The sequence below is a fragment of the Salmo salar genome, chromosome 24 (assembly GCF_965601325.2).
Source record: "Salmo salar chromosome 24, fSalSal1, whole genome shotgun sequence".
Lineage (NCBI taxonomy): Eukaryota > Metazoa > Chordata > Actinopteri > Salmoniformes > Salmonidae > Salmo > Salmo salar.
Window position 1 is genome coordinate 27,983,064 of NC_138314.1, and position 16,878 is coordinate 27,999,941.

General features: G+C 41.3%; 1 protein-coding gene across 1 annotated transcript; it reads right to left on the minus strand.

The window, feature by feature from the left end:
- Positions 1–8,584: 8,584 nt before the first annotated feature.
- Positions 8,585–15,103, minus strand: fgf17 (fibroblast growth factor 17). The gene is made up of 5 exons (XM_014171418.3): positions 14,577–15,103; positions 14,452–14,488; positions 13,475–13,652; positions 12,661–12,767; positions 8,585–9,286 (listed from the first exon to the last, which is right to left on the minus strand). Exons 1-5 carry the CDS (start codon positions 14,606–14,608, stop codon positions 8,996–8,998), a joined length of 645 nt encoding a protein of 214 aa, XP_014026893.1. The 5' UTR covers positions 14,609–15,103; the 3' UTR covers positions 8,585–8,995.
- Positions 15,104–16,878: the final 1,775 nt, after the last annotated feature.

Below are 16,878 nucleotides of genomic sequence, written 5' to 3' on the forward strand. Positions count from 1 at the left end.
GGACTACAAAGGGAAACCCAGATGCGAACTGCCCAGTGATGCGAGCCTACCAGACGAACTAAATGCCTTTTATACTCGCTTCGAGGCAAGCAACACTGAAGAATGCACGAGAGCACCAGCTGTTCAGGACAACTGTGTGATAACGCTCTCGGAAGCCAATGTGAGCAAGACCTTTATACAGGTCAACATTCACAAAGCTGTGGGGCCAGATGGATTACCAGGACGTGTACTCAAAGCATGCGCGGACCAACTGGCAAGTGTCTTCACTGTCATTTTCAAACTCTCCCTGTCTGAGTCTGTAATACCTACATGTTTCAAGCAGACCAAAATAGTCCCTGTGCCCAAGGAAGTGAAGGTAACCTGCCTAAATGATTACCGCCCCGTAGCACTCATGTCAATAGCCATGAAGTGCTTTGAAAGGCTGGTCATGGCTCACATCAACAGCATCCTCCTGGATACCCTAGACCCACTCCAATTCGCATACCGCCCCAACAGATCCACAGATGACGCAATCTCAATCACACTCCACATTGCCCTTTCCCACCTGGACAAAAGGAACACTTACAGTTGAAGTCGGAAGTATACATACACCTTAGCCAAATACATTTAAACTCAGTTTTTCACAATTCCTGGCATTTAATCCTAGTAAAAATTATTGTTTTAGGTCAGTTAAGATCACCACTTTATTTTAAGAATGTGAAATGTCAGAATAATAGTAAAGGGAATTATTTATTTCAGCTTTTATTTCTTTCATCACATTCCCAGTGGGTCAGAAGTTTACATACACTCAATTAGTATTTGGTAGCATTGCCTTTCAATTGTTTAACTTGGGTCAAACGTTTTGGGTAGCCTTCCACAAGCTTCCCACAATAAGTTGGGTGAATTTGGCCCATTCCTCCTGACAGAGCTGGTGTAACTGAGTCAGGTTTGTAGGCCTCCTTGCTCGCACATGATTTTCAGTTCTTCCCACAAATTGTCTATAGGATTGAGGTCAAGGCTTTGTGATGGCCACTCCAATACCTTGACTTTGTTGTCCTTAAGCCATTTTGCCACAACTTTGGAAGTATGCTTGGGGTCATTGTCCATTTGGAAGACCCATTTGCGACCAAGCTTTAACTTCCTGACTGATGTTTTGAGATGTTGCCTCAATATATCCACATCATTTTTCTCCCTCATGATGCCATCTATTTTGTGAAGTGCACCAGTCCCTCCTGCAGCAAAGCACACCCACAACATGATGCTGCCACCCCCGTGCTTCACGGTTGGGATGGTGTTCTTCAGCTTGCAAGCCTCCCCCTTTTTCCTCCAAACATAACGATGGTCATTATGGCCAAACAGTTATATTTTTGGTTCATCAGACCAGAGGACATTTCTCCAAAAAGTACGCTCTTTGTCCCCATGTGCATTTGCAAATCGTAGTCTGGCTTTTTTATGGCGGTTTTGGAGCAGTGGCTTCTTCCTTGCTGAGCAGCCTTTCAGGTTATGTCGATATAGGACTCGTTTTACTGTTTCCTCCAGCATCTTCACAAGGTCTGTGAAGATGAAAATCTGGACCCCTACAAATCAGCCGGGCTAGACAATCTGTACCCTTTCTTTCTAAAATTATCTGCTGAAATTGTTGCAACCCCTATTACTAGCCTGTTCAACCTCTCTTTCGTGTCGTCTGAGATTCCTAAAGATTGGAAAGCAGCTGCTGTCATCCCCCTCTTCAAAGGAGGGGACACTCTTAACCCAAACTAATACCGACCTATATCTATCCTACCCTGCCTTTCTAAGGTCTTCGAAAGCCAAGTCAACAAACAGATTTCCGACCATTTCGAATCCTACCGCACCTTCTCCGCTATGCAATCTGGTTTCAGAGCTGGTCATGGGTGCACCTCAGCCACGCTCAAGGTCCTAAACGATATCGTAACCGCCATCGATAAGAAACAATACTGTGCTGCCGTAATTCATTGACCTGGCCAAGGCTTTCGACTCAGTCAATCACCACATCCTCATCGGCAGACTCAATAGCCTTGGTTTCTCAAATGATTGCCTCGCCTGGTTCACCAACTACTTCTCTGATAGAGTTCAATGTCAAATCGGATGGCCTGTTGTCCGGGCCTCTGGTAGTCTCTATGGGGGTGCCACAGGGTTAAATTCTTGGGCCAACTCTTTTCTCTGTATACATCAATGATGTCGCTCTTGCTGCTGGTGAGTCTCTGATCCACCTCTACGCAGACGACACCATTCTGTATACTTCTGGCCCTTCTTTGGACACTGTGTTAACAACCCTCCAAACGAGCTTCAAGGCCATACAACTCTCCTTCCGTGGCCTCCAACTGCTCTTAAATACAAGTAAAACTAAATGCATGCTCTTCAACCGATCGCTGCCTGCCACTGCCCGCCCTTTCAGCATCACTACTCGGACGGTTCTGACTTAGAATATGTGGACAACTACAAATACCTAGGTGTCTGGTTAGACTGTAAGCTCTCCTTCAGACTCACATCAAACATCTCCAATCCAAAGTTAAATCTAGAATTGGCTTCCTATTTCGCAACAAAGCATCCTTCACTCATGCTGCCAAACATACCCTCGTAAAACTGACCATACTACCGATCCTCGACTTTGGGGATGTCATTTACAAAATAGCCTCCAATACCCTACTCAATAAACTGGATGCAGTCTATCACAGTGCCATCCGTTTTGTCACCAAAGCCCCATATACTACCCACCACTGCGACCTGTACACTCTCGTTGGGTTGCCCTCGCTTCATACTTGTCTCCAAACCCACTGGCTACAGGTCATCTACAAGACCCTGCTAGGTAAAGCCCCCCCTTATCTCCGCTCACTGGTCACCATAGCAGCACCCACCTGTAGCACACGCTCCAGCAGGTATATCTCTCTGGTCACCCCCAAAGCCAATTCCTCCTTTGGCCGTCTCTCCTTCCAGTTCTCTGCTGCCAATGACTGGAACAAACTACAAAAATCTCTGAAACTGGAAACACTTATCTCCCTCACTAGCTTTAAGCACCAGCTGTCAGAGCAGCTCACAGATCACTGCACCTGTACATAGCCCATCTATAATTTAGCCCATACAACTACCTCTTCCCCTACTGTATTTATTTATTTTGCTCCTTTGCACCCCATTATTTCTATTTCTACTTTGCACTTTCTTCCACTACAAATCTACCATTCCAGTGTTTTACTTGCTATATTGTATTTACTTTGCCACCATGGCCTTTTTTGCCTTTACCTCCCTTATCTTACCTCATTTGCTCACATTGTATATAGACTTATTTTTCTACTGTATTATTGACTGTATGTTTGTTTTACTCCATGTGTAACTCTGTGTTGTTGTATGCGTCGAACTGCTTTGCTTTATCTTGGCCAGGTCGCAATTGTAAATGAGAACTTGTTCTCAACTTGCCTACCTGGTTAAATAAAGGTGAAATAAAAATAAATAAAAAGGTCCTTTGCTGTTGTTCTGGGATTGATTTGCACTTTTCCCACCAAAGTACGTTCATCTCTAGGAGACAGAACGTGTCTCCTTCCTGAGCGGTATGACGGCTGCGTGGTTCCAAGGTGTTTATATTTGCGTACTATTGTTTGTACAGAGGAACGTGGTACCTTCAGGCGATTGGAAATTGCTCCCAAGGATGAACCAGACTTGTGGAGGTCTACAATTTGTTTTCTGAGGTCTTGGCTGATTTCTTTTGATTTTCCCATCAAGCAAAGAGGCACTGAGTTTGAAGGTAGGCCTTGAAATACATCCACAGGTACACCTCCAATTGACTCAAATGATGTCAATTAGCCTATCAGAAGCTTCTGAAGCCACGACATAATTTTCTGGAATTTTCCAAGCTGTTTAAAGGCACAGTCAACTTAGTGTATGTAAACTTCTGACCCACTGGAATTGTGATACAGTGAATTATAAATGAAATAATCTGTCTGTAAACAATTGTTGGAAAAATTACTTGTCTCATGCACAAAGTATATGTCCTAACCGACTTGCCAAAACTATAGTTTGTTAACAAGAAATTTGTGGAGTGGTTGAAAAACAAGTTTTACTGACTCCAACCTAACTGTATGTAAACTTCCGACTTCAACTGTATGTGAGAATGCTGTTCATTGACTACAGCTCAGCATTCAACACCATAGTTCTCACAAAGCTCATCACCCTGGGACTTAACACCTCCTTCTGCAACTGGATCCTGGACTTCCTGATGGGCCGCCCCCAGGTGGTAAGAGTTGGCAACAACACGTTTACCACGCTGATCCTCAACACTCGGGCCCTTCAGGGTTGTGTACTTAGTCCCATCCTGTACTCCCTGTTCACCCACGACTGCGTGGGTGAACTATTCCAACACCATCATGAAGTTTGGTGACGACACAACAGTGGTAGGCCTGATCACCGACAACGATGAGACAGCCTATAGGGAGGAAGTCAGCGACCTGGAAGTGTGGTGCCAGGACAACAACCTCTCCCTCCATATGAGCAAGACAAAGTAGCTGATCGTGGACTACAGGAAAAGGTTGGCCGAACAGGCCCCCATTCTCATCAGACATGGCTGTAGTGGAGCGGGTTGAGAGTTTCAAGTTCCTTGGTGTCCACATCACCAACAAACTAACATGGTCCAAACACACCAAGACAGTCGTGAAGAGGGCACGACAACACCCTTTCCCCCGCAGGAGACTGAAAATATTTGGCATGGGTCCCCAGATCCTCAAAAAGTTCTACAGCTACACCGTCGAGAGCATCCTGACCAGTTGCATCACTGCCTGGTATGGCAGCTGTTCGATTCCTGACCGTAAGGCGCTACAGAGGGTAGTTCGTACTGCCCGGGACGTCACTGGGGCCAAGCTTCCTGCCATCCAGGACATATATACTAGGCGGTGTCAGAGGAAAGCCGAAAAAATTGTCAGAGACTCCAGTCACCCAAGTCATAGACTGTTTTCTCTGCTACCACACAGCAGGAGGTAAAGAAGTCTAGGACCAAAAGTCTCCTTAACAGCTTCTACCCTCAAGCCATAAGACTGTTGAACAATTAATCAAATGGCCACTAGACTATTTTAAATTGACCCGTCCCCCCCATTTTTTGTACACTGCTGCTACTCACTGTTTATTATCTATGCATAGTCAATTCACCCCTAGCTACATTTACAAATTACCTCGACTAACCTGTGCACCCCGCACATTGACTTGTCCTCCACCAATTTACGCAGATCGCCCTTGTGTGGCAATGTTTGTAAATACAGAAAGGGATCTATTGAGAAACTCTTTACAGTCATGTTTCCGTTTGTCACACGGTTGTAGCTTTTCATGGTGGTAGCTTTTCTAACACAGCGAGTGCAGGTCCAGGGTCAGTTTATTCTAATGGGGTTTTTGGGCTTATCCTACCAAAAAACCTGAAGCAAACAAAAATGACTTGATCAGCCCAATGGGGCACAATTACCGTTGCAGTATACAATGATAACCACTAGAGTGAACTGTTACTCCACTTCAATCATCCCAGTATTAGCAGAAGAAAAACATTTTAAAAAGACTGACCAGGTGAAAGTCATGATCCCTAATTGATGTCACTTGTTAAATCCACTTCAATCATTGTAGATAAAGGGGAGGAGACAGGTTAAAGAAGGATTTTTAGCCTTGACAATTGAGACATGGATTGTGTATGTGTGCCTTTCAAAGGGTGAATGGGCAAGACAAAAGTGCCTTTGAACGGGGTATGGTAGTAGGTGCCAGGCACGCAGGTCAAGAATACACTGTTTCCTGTGTGTATCAAGACAGGTCCACCACCCAGAGGACATCCAGCCAACTTGACGCAACTGTGGGAAGCATTGGAGTCAATATGGGCCAGCATCCCTGAGGAACGCTTTCGACACCTTGTAGAGTCCATGCCCCCAATGAATTGAGGCTGTTCTGAGAGGGGGCTTCCAAGTCAATATTAGGAATGTGTTCCTAATCTCTGGTACACTCAGTGTATACCACTAGTTAAGGGGGGGTGGGGACACTGTAATTAGGATACCTACTCCATTGAGTTACATTTGGATGTGTCAGCAGGCTAATTTATTTAAGCACTATTATGAAAGGATGGGGGGAAAATGTCCCTATAATAGCATTACACAAACCCCAGTATTGGAAATGGATGCTCTTATCTGGCTTTTGATGATGATTGAATAAAAGACAGATGTGAGGGATGAATGGATCAGCACCTCCAGTGGCACCTCCAGCACCTCAGGTTGAAAATAGATCAAATTAATATTAAATAAACATAAGACCACATCTCTTGCTATTAATGATAATTAATTGTAATACCCATGTCTTACTTCCTTGCCAAGTTCATTACAAGCGATAATCTCCACAATATTATTGGCCTATTCCTTGATAAAAGGCTTAGTGGCAATATAATTTTGGATCTGTCATAACAGTGCCATAAATCCATGTGATTGATCATTTGGAATCATGACAAGTTCATCCTAAACAGAAAATGAATGGCGTTAGGAGTTAGTTTGATTGTTGTTGTTGAATAAAGCATTTACGTAATTGTACAAAACAGTAGGGCTAAGCAACAGAATTAATAGCATGAAATTGAGTAAGTATAATAAGTACATGTCTTACTTTGATAGTACGCAAATGATTTCATATTTCTGACTATAAGTACAGTAGCTAGGCTACATATTGGTAGGTGGATGATTTAAAGCACATATCAAACTCATTCCACAGAGGGCAGAGTGTATGCAGATTTTCGCTTCACCCTTGTACTTGATTGATGAATTAAGGTCACTAATTAATAAGGAACTCCCCTCACCTGATTTTATAGGTCTTAATTAAAAGGAAAAACCAAAGACCTGCAGACACTCAGCCCTCCATGGAAAGAGTTTGACACCCCTGATTTAAAGAATCATACCTGAGCAATGAATCATGTCTTGGCATAGCTGTTCGTTAGAATGATATGCCACTTGGCTACAGATTTTTATACTGGATACATTTTTTTATGCACTGGTTGTGCATACTGATCTGTGAAACAAGAACATTACTACTTCCTGTACATTTCTGAAGAGGTTTTCTTAATTAACTTAGAAATCAATTTCAGCACTAGTACCAAGAAAGCAATCATATCATATGAGAGAGATAATCTAAAGGTAAAATGTTGCATTTGTCATGCTTAAGTTTTGTGTTAACCAAGCTGAACATGTTTATTAATGTACCTATCCTATACCCACTCTGTCACAGGACCAATCAAAAAGCAAAAGAAAACACATACATACAGTGAGGGAAAAAAGTATTTGATCCCCTGCTGATTTTGTACGTTTGTCCACTGACAAAGAAATTATCAGGTTTATTTTAACAGTGAGAGACAGAATAACAACAACAAAAATCCACAAAAACGCATGTCAAAAATGTTGTAAAATGATTTGCATTTTAATGAGGGAAATAAGTATTTGACCCCTCTGCAAAACATGACTTAGTACTTGGTGGCAAAACCAGGTCAGACGTTTCTTGTAGTTGGCCACCAGGTTTGCACACATCTCAGGAGGGATTTTGTCCCACTCCTCTTTGCAGATCTTCTCCAAGTCATTAAGGTTTCGAGGCTGACGTTTGGCAACTCAAACCTTCAGTTCCCTCCACAGATTTTCTATGGGATTAAGGTCTGGAGACTGACTAGGCCACTCCAGGACCTTAATGTGCTTCTTCTTGAGCCACTCCTTTGTTGCCTTGGCCGTGTGTTTTGGGTCATTGTCATGCTGGAATACCCATCCACGAACCATTTTCAATGCCCTGGCTGAGGGAAGGAGGTTCTCACCCAAGATTTGACGGTACATGGCCCCGTCCATCGTCCCTTTGATGCGGTGAAATTGTCCTGTCCCCTTAGCAGAAAAACACCCCCAAAGCATAATGTTTCCACCACCATGTTTGACGGTGGGGATGGTGTTCTTGGGGTCATAGGCAGCATTCCTCCTCCTCCAAACACAGCGAGTTGAGTTGATGCCAAAGAGCTCCATTTTGGTCTCATCTGACCACAACATTTTCACCCAGTTGTCCTCTGAATCATTCAGATGTTCATTGGCAAACTTCAGACGGGCATGTATATGTGCTTTCTTGAGCAGGGGGATCTTGCGGGCGCTGCAGGATTTCAGTCCTTCACGGCGTAGTGTGTTACCAATTGTTTTCTTGGTGACTATGGTCCCAGCTGCCTTGAGATCATTGACAAGATCCTCCCGTGTAGTTCTGGGCTGATTCCTCACCGTTCTCATGATCATTGCAACTCCACGAGGTGAGATCTTGCATGGCCGAGGAAGATTGACAGCTCTTTTGTGTTTCTTCCATTTGCGAATAATCGCACCAACTGTTGTCACCTTCTCACCAAGCTGCTTGGCGATGGTCTTGTAGCCCATTCCAGCCTTGTGGAGGACTACAATCTTGTCCCTGACATCCTTGGAGAGCTCTTTGGTCTTGGCCATGGTGGAGAGTTTGGAATCTGATTAATTGATTGCTTCTGTGGACAGGTGTCTTTTATACAGGTAACAAACTGAGATTAGGAGCACTCCCTTTAAGAGTGTGCTCCTAATCTCAGCTCATTACCTGTATAAAAGACACCTCGGAGCCAGAAATCATTCTGATTGAGAGGGGGTCAAATACTTATTTCCCTCATTAAAATACAAATCAATTTATAAAATTTTAGTCATGCGTTTTTCTGGATTTTTTTTGTTGTTATTCTGTCTTTCACTGTTCAAATAAACCTACCATTAAAATTATAGACTGATCATTTCTTTGTCAGTGGGCAAACATACAAAATCAGCAGGGGATCAAATACTTTTTTCCCTCACTGTACACACTGTCATATTAAATATATACATAAATCTCATTTACTCTCTTACATGATTTACATGGGATCATTTTACAAAAAAATTACTTTAGACTTTTTTGCATTTTAAGTATCTTCACATATTAAAAACATACAAAAATAAAATTACAATTTTTCCTCAATAATAGTCCAATTTGTTCTGTACTAGGCAGCAGTCTGTGATTTCCTGTTCCGTTTCGCTCGACGGGTGGGTGGAAAACTGATAAACTCAAATTGTTTGATTCTGTCCATGTTGGGGAAAGGTAGTGGGCCCTTGTGTAGCCTCTTGATGAAATGGACCTCTCTCTGGTTCTCCCTCGTCTTGGAGGCTTTGATGGGCCTCCCTTTCCTGGTGAAAGCCACATACCAACCCTCATACTTGGCATTCTGGAAGGCAGTGTAATTGTTCTCCAGAACAATCTCTGTGAAGATACAATCCCTGCTTCTGCCATCAGGCTGTTGAAAGGATGAGAGAGAGGAAAGACTAAGTCAAATCCAAGTTTATAGGCACATACACAGTTTAGCACCACTACTAGAAGGCATATTAAAAACAACATCTGATTAGGCTACTTACAGTATTTCCCTCTGAACTACACTGCTATCTATTCATTTCCACGCTCCAAACAATATTGAATACTTCAATATTGTAATGAAACACAGAACTATTAACAATTACAAACAAATGCAAACAATGTGTACAAGACAAGCCAAATAGTATCCTACATGACAAGGTCAAACCCATTGTATCTACATTTTGAGACAGTTTTGTTAAAACTACAAGGAAGATACCACATACTGTATCAGTACAGCCAATAAACTACGAGTAAACTAGGAATAGTGAAGAATGTATTTAAAATAAGTACGAATTATTAGCAGCATATCCAAACCACACAACGATAACTATATTGTAGGAGTTGTGAGAAGTATTAGCAAACTATTCCTCTCTAACCTAAGTTTTTCAAATGAGAGGAACCACTAGAAAGCTACACCCTTTATCTACATTTATTTATTCACTAGATTAAACCAGAACCTAATCTTTTAAAATGATGATGACAGATGAAAAAGATGATGCGAGATGAAACCCTTTATTTCTCATGGCAAGTAGACAACACTGAATACATATTTTCTGTTTCCATTCAAGAAGTGGAGGGTTGACTCCTGACCAACCACCAAATGGAGTGAGGAGAGTTTCTCCCATGCCTTGAAACTGTAATGCTACATGAAATACAAGTTGGGTTGTCTCTCTGTCACCGACCCTAGCCAGGCTAATGAATAAAATTACAAATAAGTAGCATTATAACACAATATAAGTCACGTATATCTCATATTTTTCTTACTTTTTAACTCTGAATTGTTGGGAAAGGGCTCAAAAGCAAGCATTTCACAGTAGTCTACTACACCTGTTGTATTAGGCGCATGTGACAAATACAATTTTAGTAAGTATACACTACCGTTCAAAAGTTTGGGGTCACTTAGAAATGTCCTTGTTTTTGAAAGAAAAGCACATTTTTGGTGCATTAAAATAACATCAAATTGATCAGAAATACAGTGTACATATTGTTAATGTTGTAACTATTGTAGCTGGAATATCTACATAGGCATACAGAGGCCAATTATCAGTAACCATCACTCCTGTGTTCCAATGGCACGTTGTGTTAGCTAATCCAAGTTTATCATTTTAAAAAGCATATTGATCTTGAGAAAACCCTTTTGCAATTATGTTAGCACAGCTGAAAATGGTTGTCCTGATTAAAGAAGCAACTTAACTGGCCTTCTTTAGACTAGTTGGAGCATCAGCATTTGTGGGTTCGATTACAGGCTCAAAATGGCCAGAAACAAATAACTTTCTTCTGAAACTCGTCAGTCTATTCTTGTTCTGAGAAATGAAGGCTATTCCATACGAAAAATTGCCAAGAAACTGAAGATCTCGTACAACACTGTGTACTACTCCCTTCACAGAACAGGTGTGGCAGAACACTCCGGGATGCTGGCCTTCTAGGCAGAGTTCCTCTGTCCAGTGTCTGTATTCTTTTGCCCATCTTAGTCTTTTTTATTTATTTGCCAGTCTGAGATATGGCGTTTTCTTTGCAAATCTGCCTAGAAGGCCAGCATCCTGGAGTCACCTCTTCACTGTTGACGTTGAGACTGGTGTTTTGCGGATACTATTTAATGAACCTACCAGTTGAGGACTTGTGATACATCTATTTTTCAAATTAAAAACTCTAATGTACGCCTTGCTCAGTTGTTCACCAGGGCCTCCCACTCCTCTTTCTATTCTGGTTAAGGCCAGTTTGCACTGTTCTGTGAAGGGAGTAGTACACAGCGTTGTAAGAGATCTTCAGTTTCTTGGCAATTTCTTGCATGGATTAGCCTTCATTTCTCAGAACAAGAATAGACTGATAAGTTTCAGAAGAAAGTGCTTTGTTTCTGGCCATTTTGAGCCTGTAATCGAACCCACAAATGCTGATGCTCCAGATACTCAACTAGTCTAAAGAAGGCCAGTTTTATTGCTTCTTTAATCAGGACAACCGTTTTCAGCTGTGCTAACATAATTGCAAAAGGGTTTTCTAATGATCAATTAGCCTTTTAAAATTATACATTTGGATTAGCTATCACAACGTGCCATTGGAACACAGGAGTGATGGTTACTGATAATTGGCCTCTGTACACCTATGTAGATATTCCATTACAAATCTGCTGTTTCCAGCTACAATAGTCATTTACAACATTAACAATGTCCACACTGTATTTCTGATCAATTTGATGTTATTTTAATGGACAAAAATGTGCTTTTCTTTCAAAAACAAGGACATTTCTAAGTGACCCCAAACTTTTGAATGGTAGTGTACATCAGTTTTTTTGCAGTTTCACTATTTAGCTAACCAAACTCTTTAAATGATTTTCTATTTGTTTATTTACAATAACAATTATACTGAACACTGGTCTCAGACGATCCCGCAGGTGAATATAAACGCAACATGTAAAGTGTTTCATGAGCTGAAATAAAAGATCCCAGAAATGTTCCATGAGCACAAAAAGCTTATTTCTCTCAAATGTGTGCATTTGTGCACACATTTGTTTACATCCCTGTTAGTGAACATTTCTCCTTTGCCAAGATAATCCATCCACCTGACAAAGGGTGGCATATCAAGAAGCTGATTAAACAGCATGATCAAGTGCACCTTGTGCTGGGGACAATAAAAGGCCACTCTAAAATGTGCAGTTTTGTCACACAATATAGTGCCACAGATGTCTCAAGTTTTGAGGGAGTGTGCAATTGGCCTGCTGACTGCAGGAATGTCCACCAGAGCTGTTGCCAGAGAATTTAATGTTAATTTCTTGACCATAAGCTGCCTCCATCGTCGTTTTAGAGAATTTGGCAGTACGTCCAACCTGCCTCACAACCGCAGACCACGTGTAACCACGCCAGCCCAGGACCTCCACATCTGGCTTTATTCACCTGCGGGATCGTCTGCGACCAGCCACCCGGACAGCTGATGAAACTGAGGAGTATTTCTGTCCTTAATAAAGCCCTTTTATGGGGAAAAACTCATTCTGATTGGCTGGGCCTGGCTCCCCAGTGGGTGGGTCTATGCCCTCCCAAATCCACCCATGGCTGTGCCCCTGCCCAATTGTGATATCCATAGATTTGGGCCTAATGAGTTTATTTCAATTGACTGATTTCCTAATATGAACTGTAAGTCAGTAAATTTATTGAAATTGTTGCCTGTTGCGTTTATATTTTTGTTCAGTATACATAATGACCAACAAGGAAACGAGCAAGCTGGAATTCTTACAACTTTGAAAGTGATGTGGATTTGATATCATACCTTTCCAACCAGTTTCCCCTTCCGGTTCATACAGAGGTAGCGTCCACTCTCTGCACCTTTGATCCGAACCCGACTGCCAAAGGTGTCAGTCTCTACAAAAAGACGTGCTACAACATCCACACAAATATCCACATGAAAACGGTGTGATAAATCCACTAGGCATATGTAAATTTACTACATAACAAGTGTATTTTATTCAAAATCTTAGATGGAAGTAGAATAATCCAAACCTGTATAAAGCCAAAAATAAACTGTCTGCCATCTATTGGCCTACAAGAAAATAATATGCAAAATGGAGATCCTAAAATAAACTGACATTTACTGGAGAGAGACCAACACTATGTGAGATATTATGTGTTTCAGGTTTGAGACATATTAACGAACCATTGCGATGATTCATTAAGTGTTATCATTAATCATGTTTGAAGACAAAAGTAATGGAAGTGGAATACAACAAATCCCAAATGCAGTTGTCCTATGGGTCAATTGATTTACCCCCTGGTTAATTAGGGTTAACAACTGGATTGTGTATTGGACCAGGACAAAAGACTTGGTCTGATTCGCCAGACAAGGGTTTAGATACAGTAGGAAGGCTAAATGAACATACAGCCCCACAGAGTGTCGGGCCAGCAATAGGTGGGCAAGTAGCCTAGGCTAGCCCTGCAGACCTCTTCATAGACAGACAGCTCATTACAAATGCAGTCCTCATTAAAAACTATTCATAAGCCTTTAGCCTTGTATGCATGGCTCCGACTGGTTGAAAACAGATACTTTGCCCAAATGCAGCCACCATTGTGTCATGGGAACAACTTACCGTAATTGTTGCCGTCCTCAGCAGTAGCGGCGACCCTCTTGCCCTGTATCTGGACGTGCTTCCCGCTGGTCCGGCTGTATAGTTGATAAACCCTGACCTGTCGCCGGCTAAGCTGGTCCGTCATTGCGCCCTGCTCCATCACATACTGGTTAAAATTAGGAGACGGGTGATTCTCCCCCTTTTTATGCAAAAGGGAAAAATAAAATCACATATAGAATTTTCTTCTAACCTCTATTTTTTTTCTTCTAAAATAACCAACCACCGCCTGAGGAGAGGCTCACTGAATAACTCAATCCAAACAATAAAACATCTGAGTTTGTAAATGATTTGGTAAAACAAAAGCCCATCATATCAAATACTGGGGTATCACAAAATATTGTGTGACATTAGCCATATTAAGTGCATTCAGGAGCAAGCAAGCACTTTAAATAATTTTTATCATCAGCCAAAAACTAGATGAATCAACGTTGTTTACACGTTATTTCAACCCCCCAAAAAGCAATGTGATGACGTTGAATCAACGTGGAAAACGAATTGGATTTGCAACAAGTATTCAACATAAGGCCATTTCGTCTTTTTTTTCACCCTATTTTTAATCTAACTAACATGGTGATATTTTGGTTGATTTCACGTCATCTAAACCAAATGTTAATCAAAACTGGACGTTGAACTACTGACGTCTGTGCCCAGTGGGAGATGCCTATATATGTTTTTATTTAACCTTTATTTAACTAGGCAAGTCTGTTAAGAACAAATTCTCATTTACAATGACGGCCTATGAACAGTCGGTTAACTGCCTTGTTCAGGGGCAGAAAGACAGATTGGTACCTTGTCAGCTCGGGGATTCGATCTAGCAACCTTTCGGTTATTGGCCCAACGGTCTAACCACTAGGCTACCTGTCGCCCCAAACTGTCTATACAATCAATCTGCGAGGAATCAATCTGCAATCTGCGAGGAACTATGGAAGAGGGTTTACCTGAGCATGGCACCACAACACGAAGAAATGAAAAGATCTGCAAAATAAAATCACAATAAATAAAACATTGTCACCAACAATGCAATCTGTTTTGATAAGAATGTTTCAAAGGGTATTCTTCTTACATGTAAATACAGCGCTGATTTATTCCATACATTCTTTCATCCAATCGCAAATGTTTTTCTTCACAGAGAGCAAGTAGCCTAATATTCCCAACGGATCCAAAATAATCCAAGAGTTCCCTTGCATCCGCTTGACCTGTCCACTCCGTGTCTCTTGTTAGTTTATGAGTTTATTCCATTCACACACCAACTTTCAGATGTGAAACACCTTCTTCATAAATTCATATGAGAAAAACATCATGGTGTTGGGGAAAATCTTGTACTCCAGTTACTGCATGTTTGTTGAAGTGTGCAGGTCTTCCTGAGAGTATCCAAAAAGTCTGCAACCAAGAGAGTCACCGAGATCCATCATACATTTTAGAGTCAAACTTCCAAAGTCCACAGGAAAAACTATTAGCTATTACCATTTGGATGTTTATTTCAAGAGAAGAAAAGTGTCACCCATAGGTACTGTATCGCAATGTAGCCACGATGTAGCCCCAAGTAATTACACGTTTAAAAAGCCCTCTTACTCAGCGCGTCTTGGCCTCTTGCTGGGCAGTGGTTAAATGTTGAAAGGCAGGTCCCTCCCACGAGTTGGGAGTTGGAGGTTTTGTATTGTGGGTGGGCAGGGCACAGATGACTGTAAAGTGGAAGAAATTGGGGCAAAAGGTTTTGTAGCTCCCTGGTGCAGATGGTAATGGATACACTTTGGGTATGTTTTACGCACAATATTACGCATATTATTAGCCTACGCAATTAACGACAAATGAACCAACATGCAGTATGCATATCAGCATGAACTTCGTATGTTTGTTTAATTTTATTAAAATACACAAGATTAAAAAGACTGATTACAAGAAAAGTTTTAATGTAACCCTACATCTTGTTTTTCATCTCTCTCTCTCGTGACGGATATAAAATGCGTTTTATCAACTATGTTATAATGCATTTAGATCATAATTAATCACTGTATACATAAGTGAGTAGCTTAATGTCACTTGAAGGGGTGTGGCAATGATGTGCCAAATACTCCATCGCCTTTCCATTCTTTCTCGTTGAGCAGTTGACTGCTCACACGTTCAGCTAATGTGTAAAACAAATCATTTTCACAATAGGCTGTTTCGTCATGATGCAAGGGTAGTCTGGTGAGATAAGCCAATGTGTAGTAGCCTAATCAACATCACTAATTGATGACTAACTGATGTTAACAGGATTCTTATTTTTCGCTGGTTAAACTGGCATTCATTGAATTAAGGTCTATTTTTGTCTAGGCTTTCACCAGTGTCAAAGCCGTCATCGAGGTTATGGTTATGTCTCTGAGAGACTTTGATAATTGCACAATTTATTGTTTCAGTGCAATACATGAGTTGTAATTAATGTTATATGAAATGATGTTAGAATTTCTTTATTTCTTTAGTTACTCTGATATCTAACACAGCACATGAACTACAGATATTCTTAAACCTAGCAGCACAGATTGCATGAGACAAGTTTGACAATTGGAAAACCTTGCACTGTTATAGTTTAATATACATTTCCTACCATTAAAGGCTACATTCAAACACTACATTGTGTAATGTGGGCTCTGTGCAAGAATTTAGCAAGTCCCAGTGTTTACATCGTCCACCGCTCACATCACTGGCCCTCTGTTCAGCCAGAAGTTAAGCATCTCTGACAAGTTGTAGCAACAGCAGTTAAGCATCTCTGACAACTCATTCTGCTGAATGTGTGACAGGCATTGGTAGCCAGTGACAGACTTCGTAGCAGTTGATTCCACTTGTTAATGTCACTTCTTAAAAGTGGTCAGTCAGTCCATCCATCAAGTTGCGCTGCCCAAGCTGTAGTCTCTGACATAATCCAACAACAAACAATGTTTTTTGGTGTAAAAAACAAAACAAAAAACAAAGTTGCAGACAAGCAAGGTAACATTCATGATTTGAGAGTAAGGAAACATTCTCCAAACACATTTTTATGTATACATATAGATGCATGTACAGCAATACAAAAATAAACCACAATTTCTTATGCAGCAATAATAGACACCACATCACCTGGAAAATCTATTTGCCAGGCATCTGTTGATATTTGATCCTGTCTTCAGCTTAGTCTGCTTGTACAATTCCAATATACACTTTTTAAAGAATCTGACAGGTGTGGCATATCAAGAAGCTGATTAAACAGCATGATCATTACACAGGTGCACCTTGTGCCGGGGACAATTAAAGCCCCACCACCACCCCATACCACCACCACACGCCACCTCCACTAGTCCACCCCACCCATTGACCTTTCACTCATAAAATGAACATTTTTGGTTGCTCAT

What these genes read in the sequence shown, in the direction of transcription:
- fgf17 (XM_014171418.3), bottom strand. Translation starts at nt 14,608, where the DNA reads ATGTATGGAATAAATCAGCGCTGTATTTACAT. An exon ending in TGTTGTGGTGCCATGCTCAG is followed by an intron (nt 13,653 to 14,451) that starts GTAAACCCTCTT and finishes TTGCATAAAAAG; the next exon opens with GGGGAGAATCACCCGTCTCC. An exon ending in AGGGGAAACTGGTTGGAAAG is followed by an intron (nt 9,287 to 12,660) that starts GTATGATATCAA and finishes TCCTTTCAACAG; the next exon opens with CCTGATGGCAGAAGCAGGGA.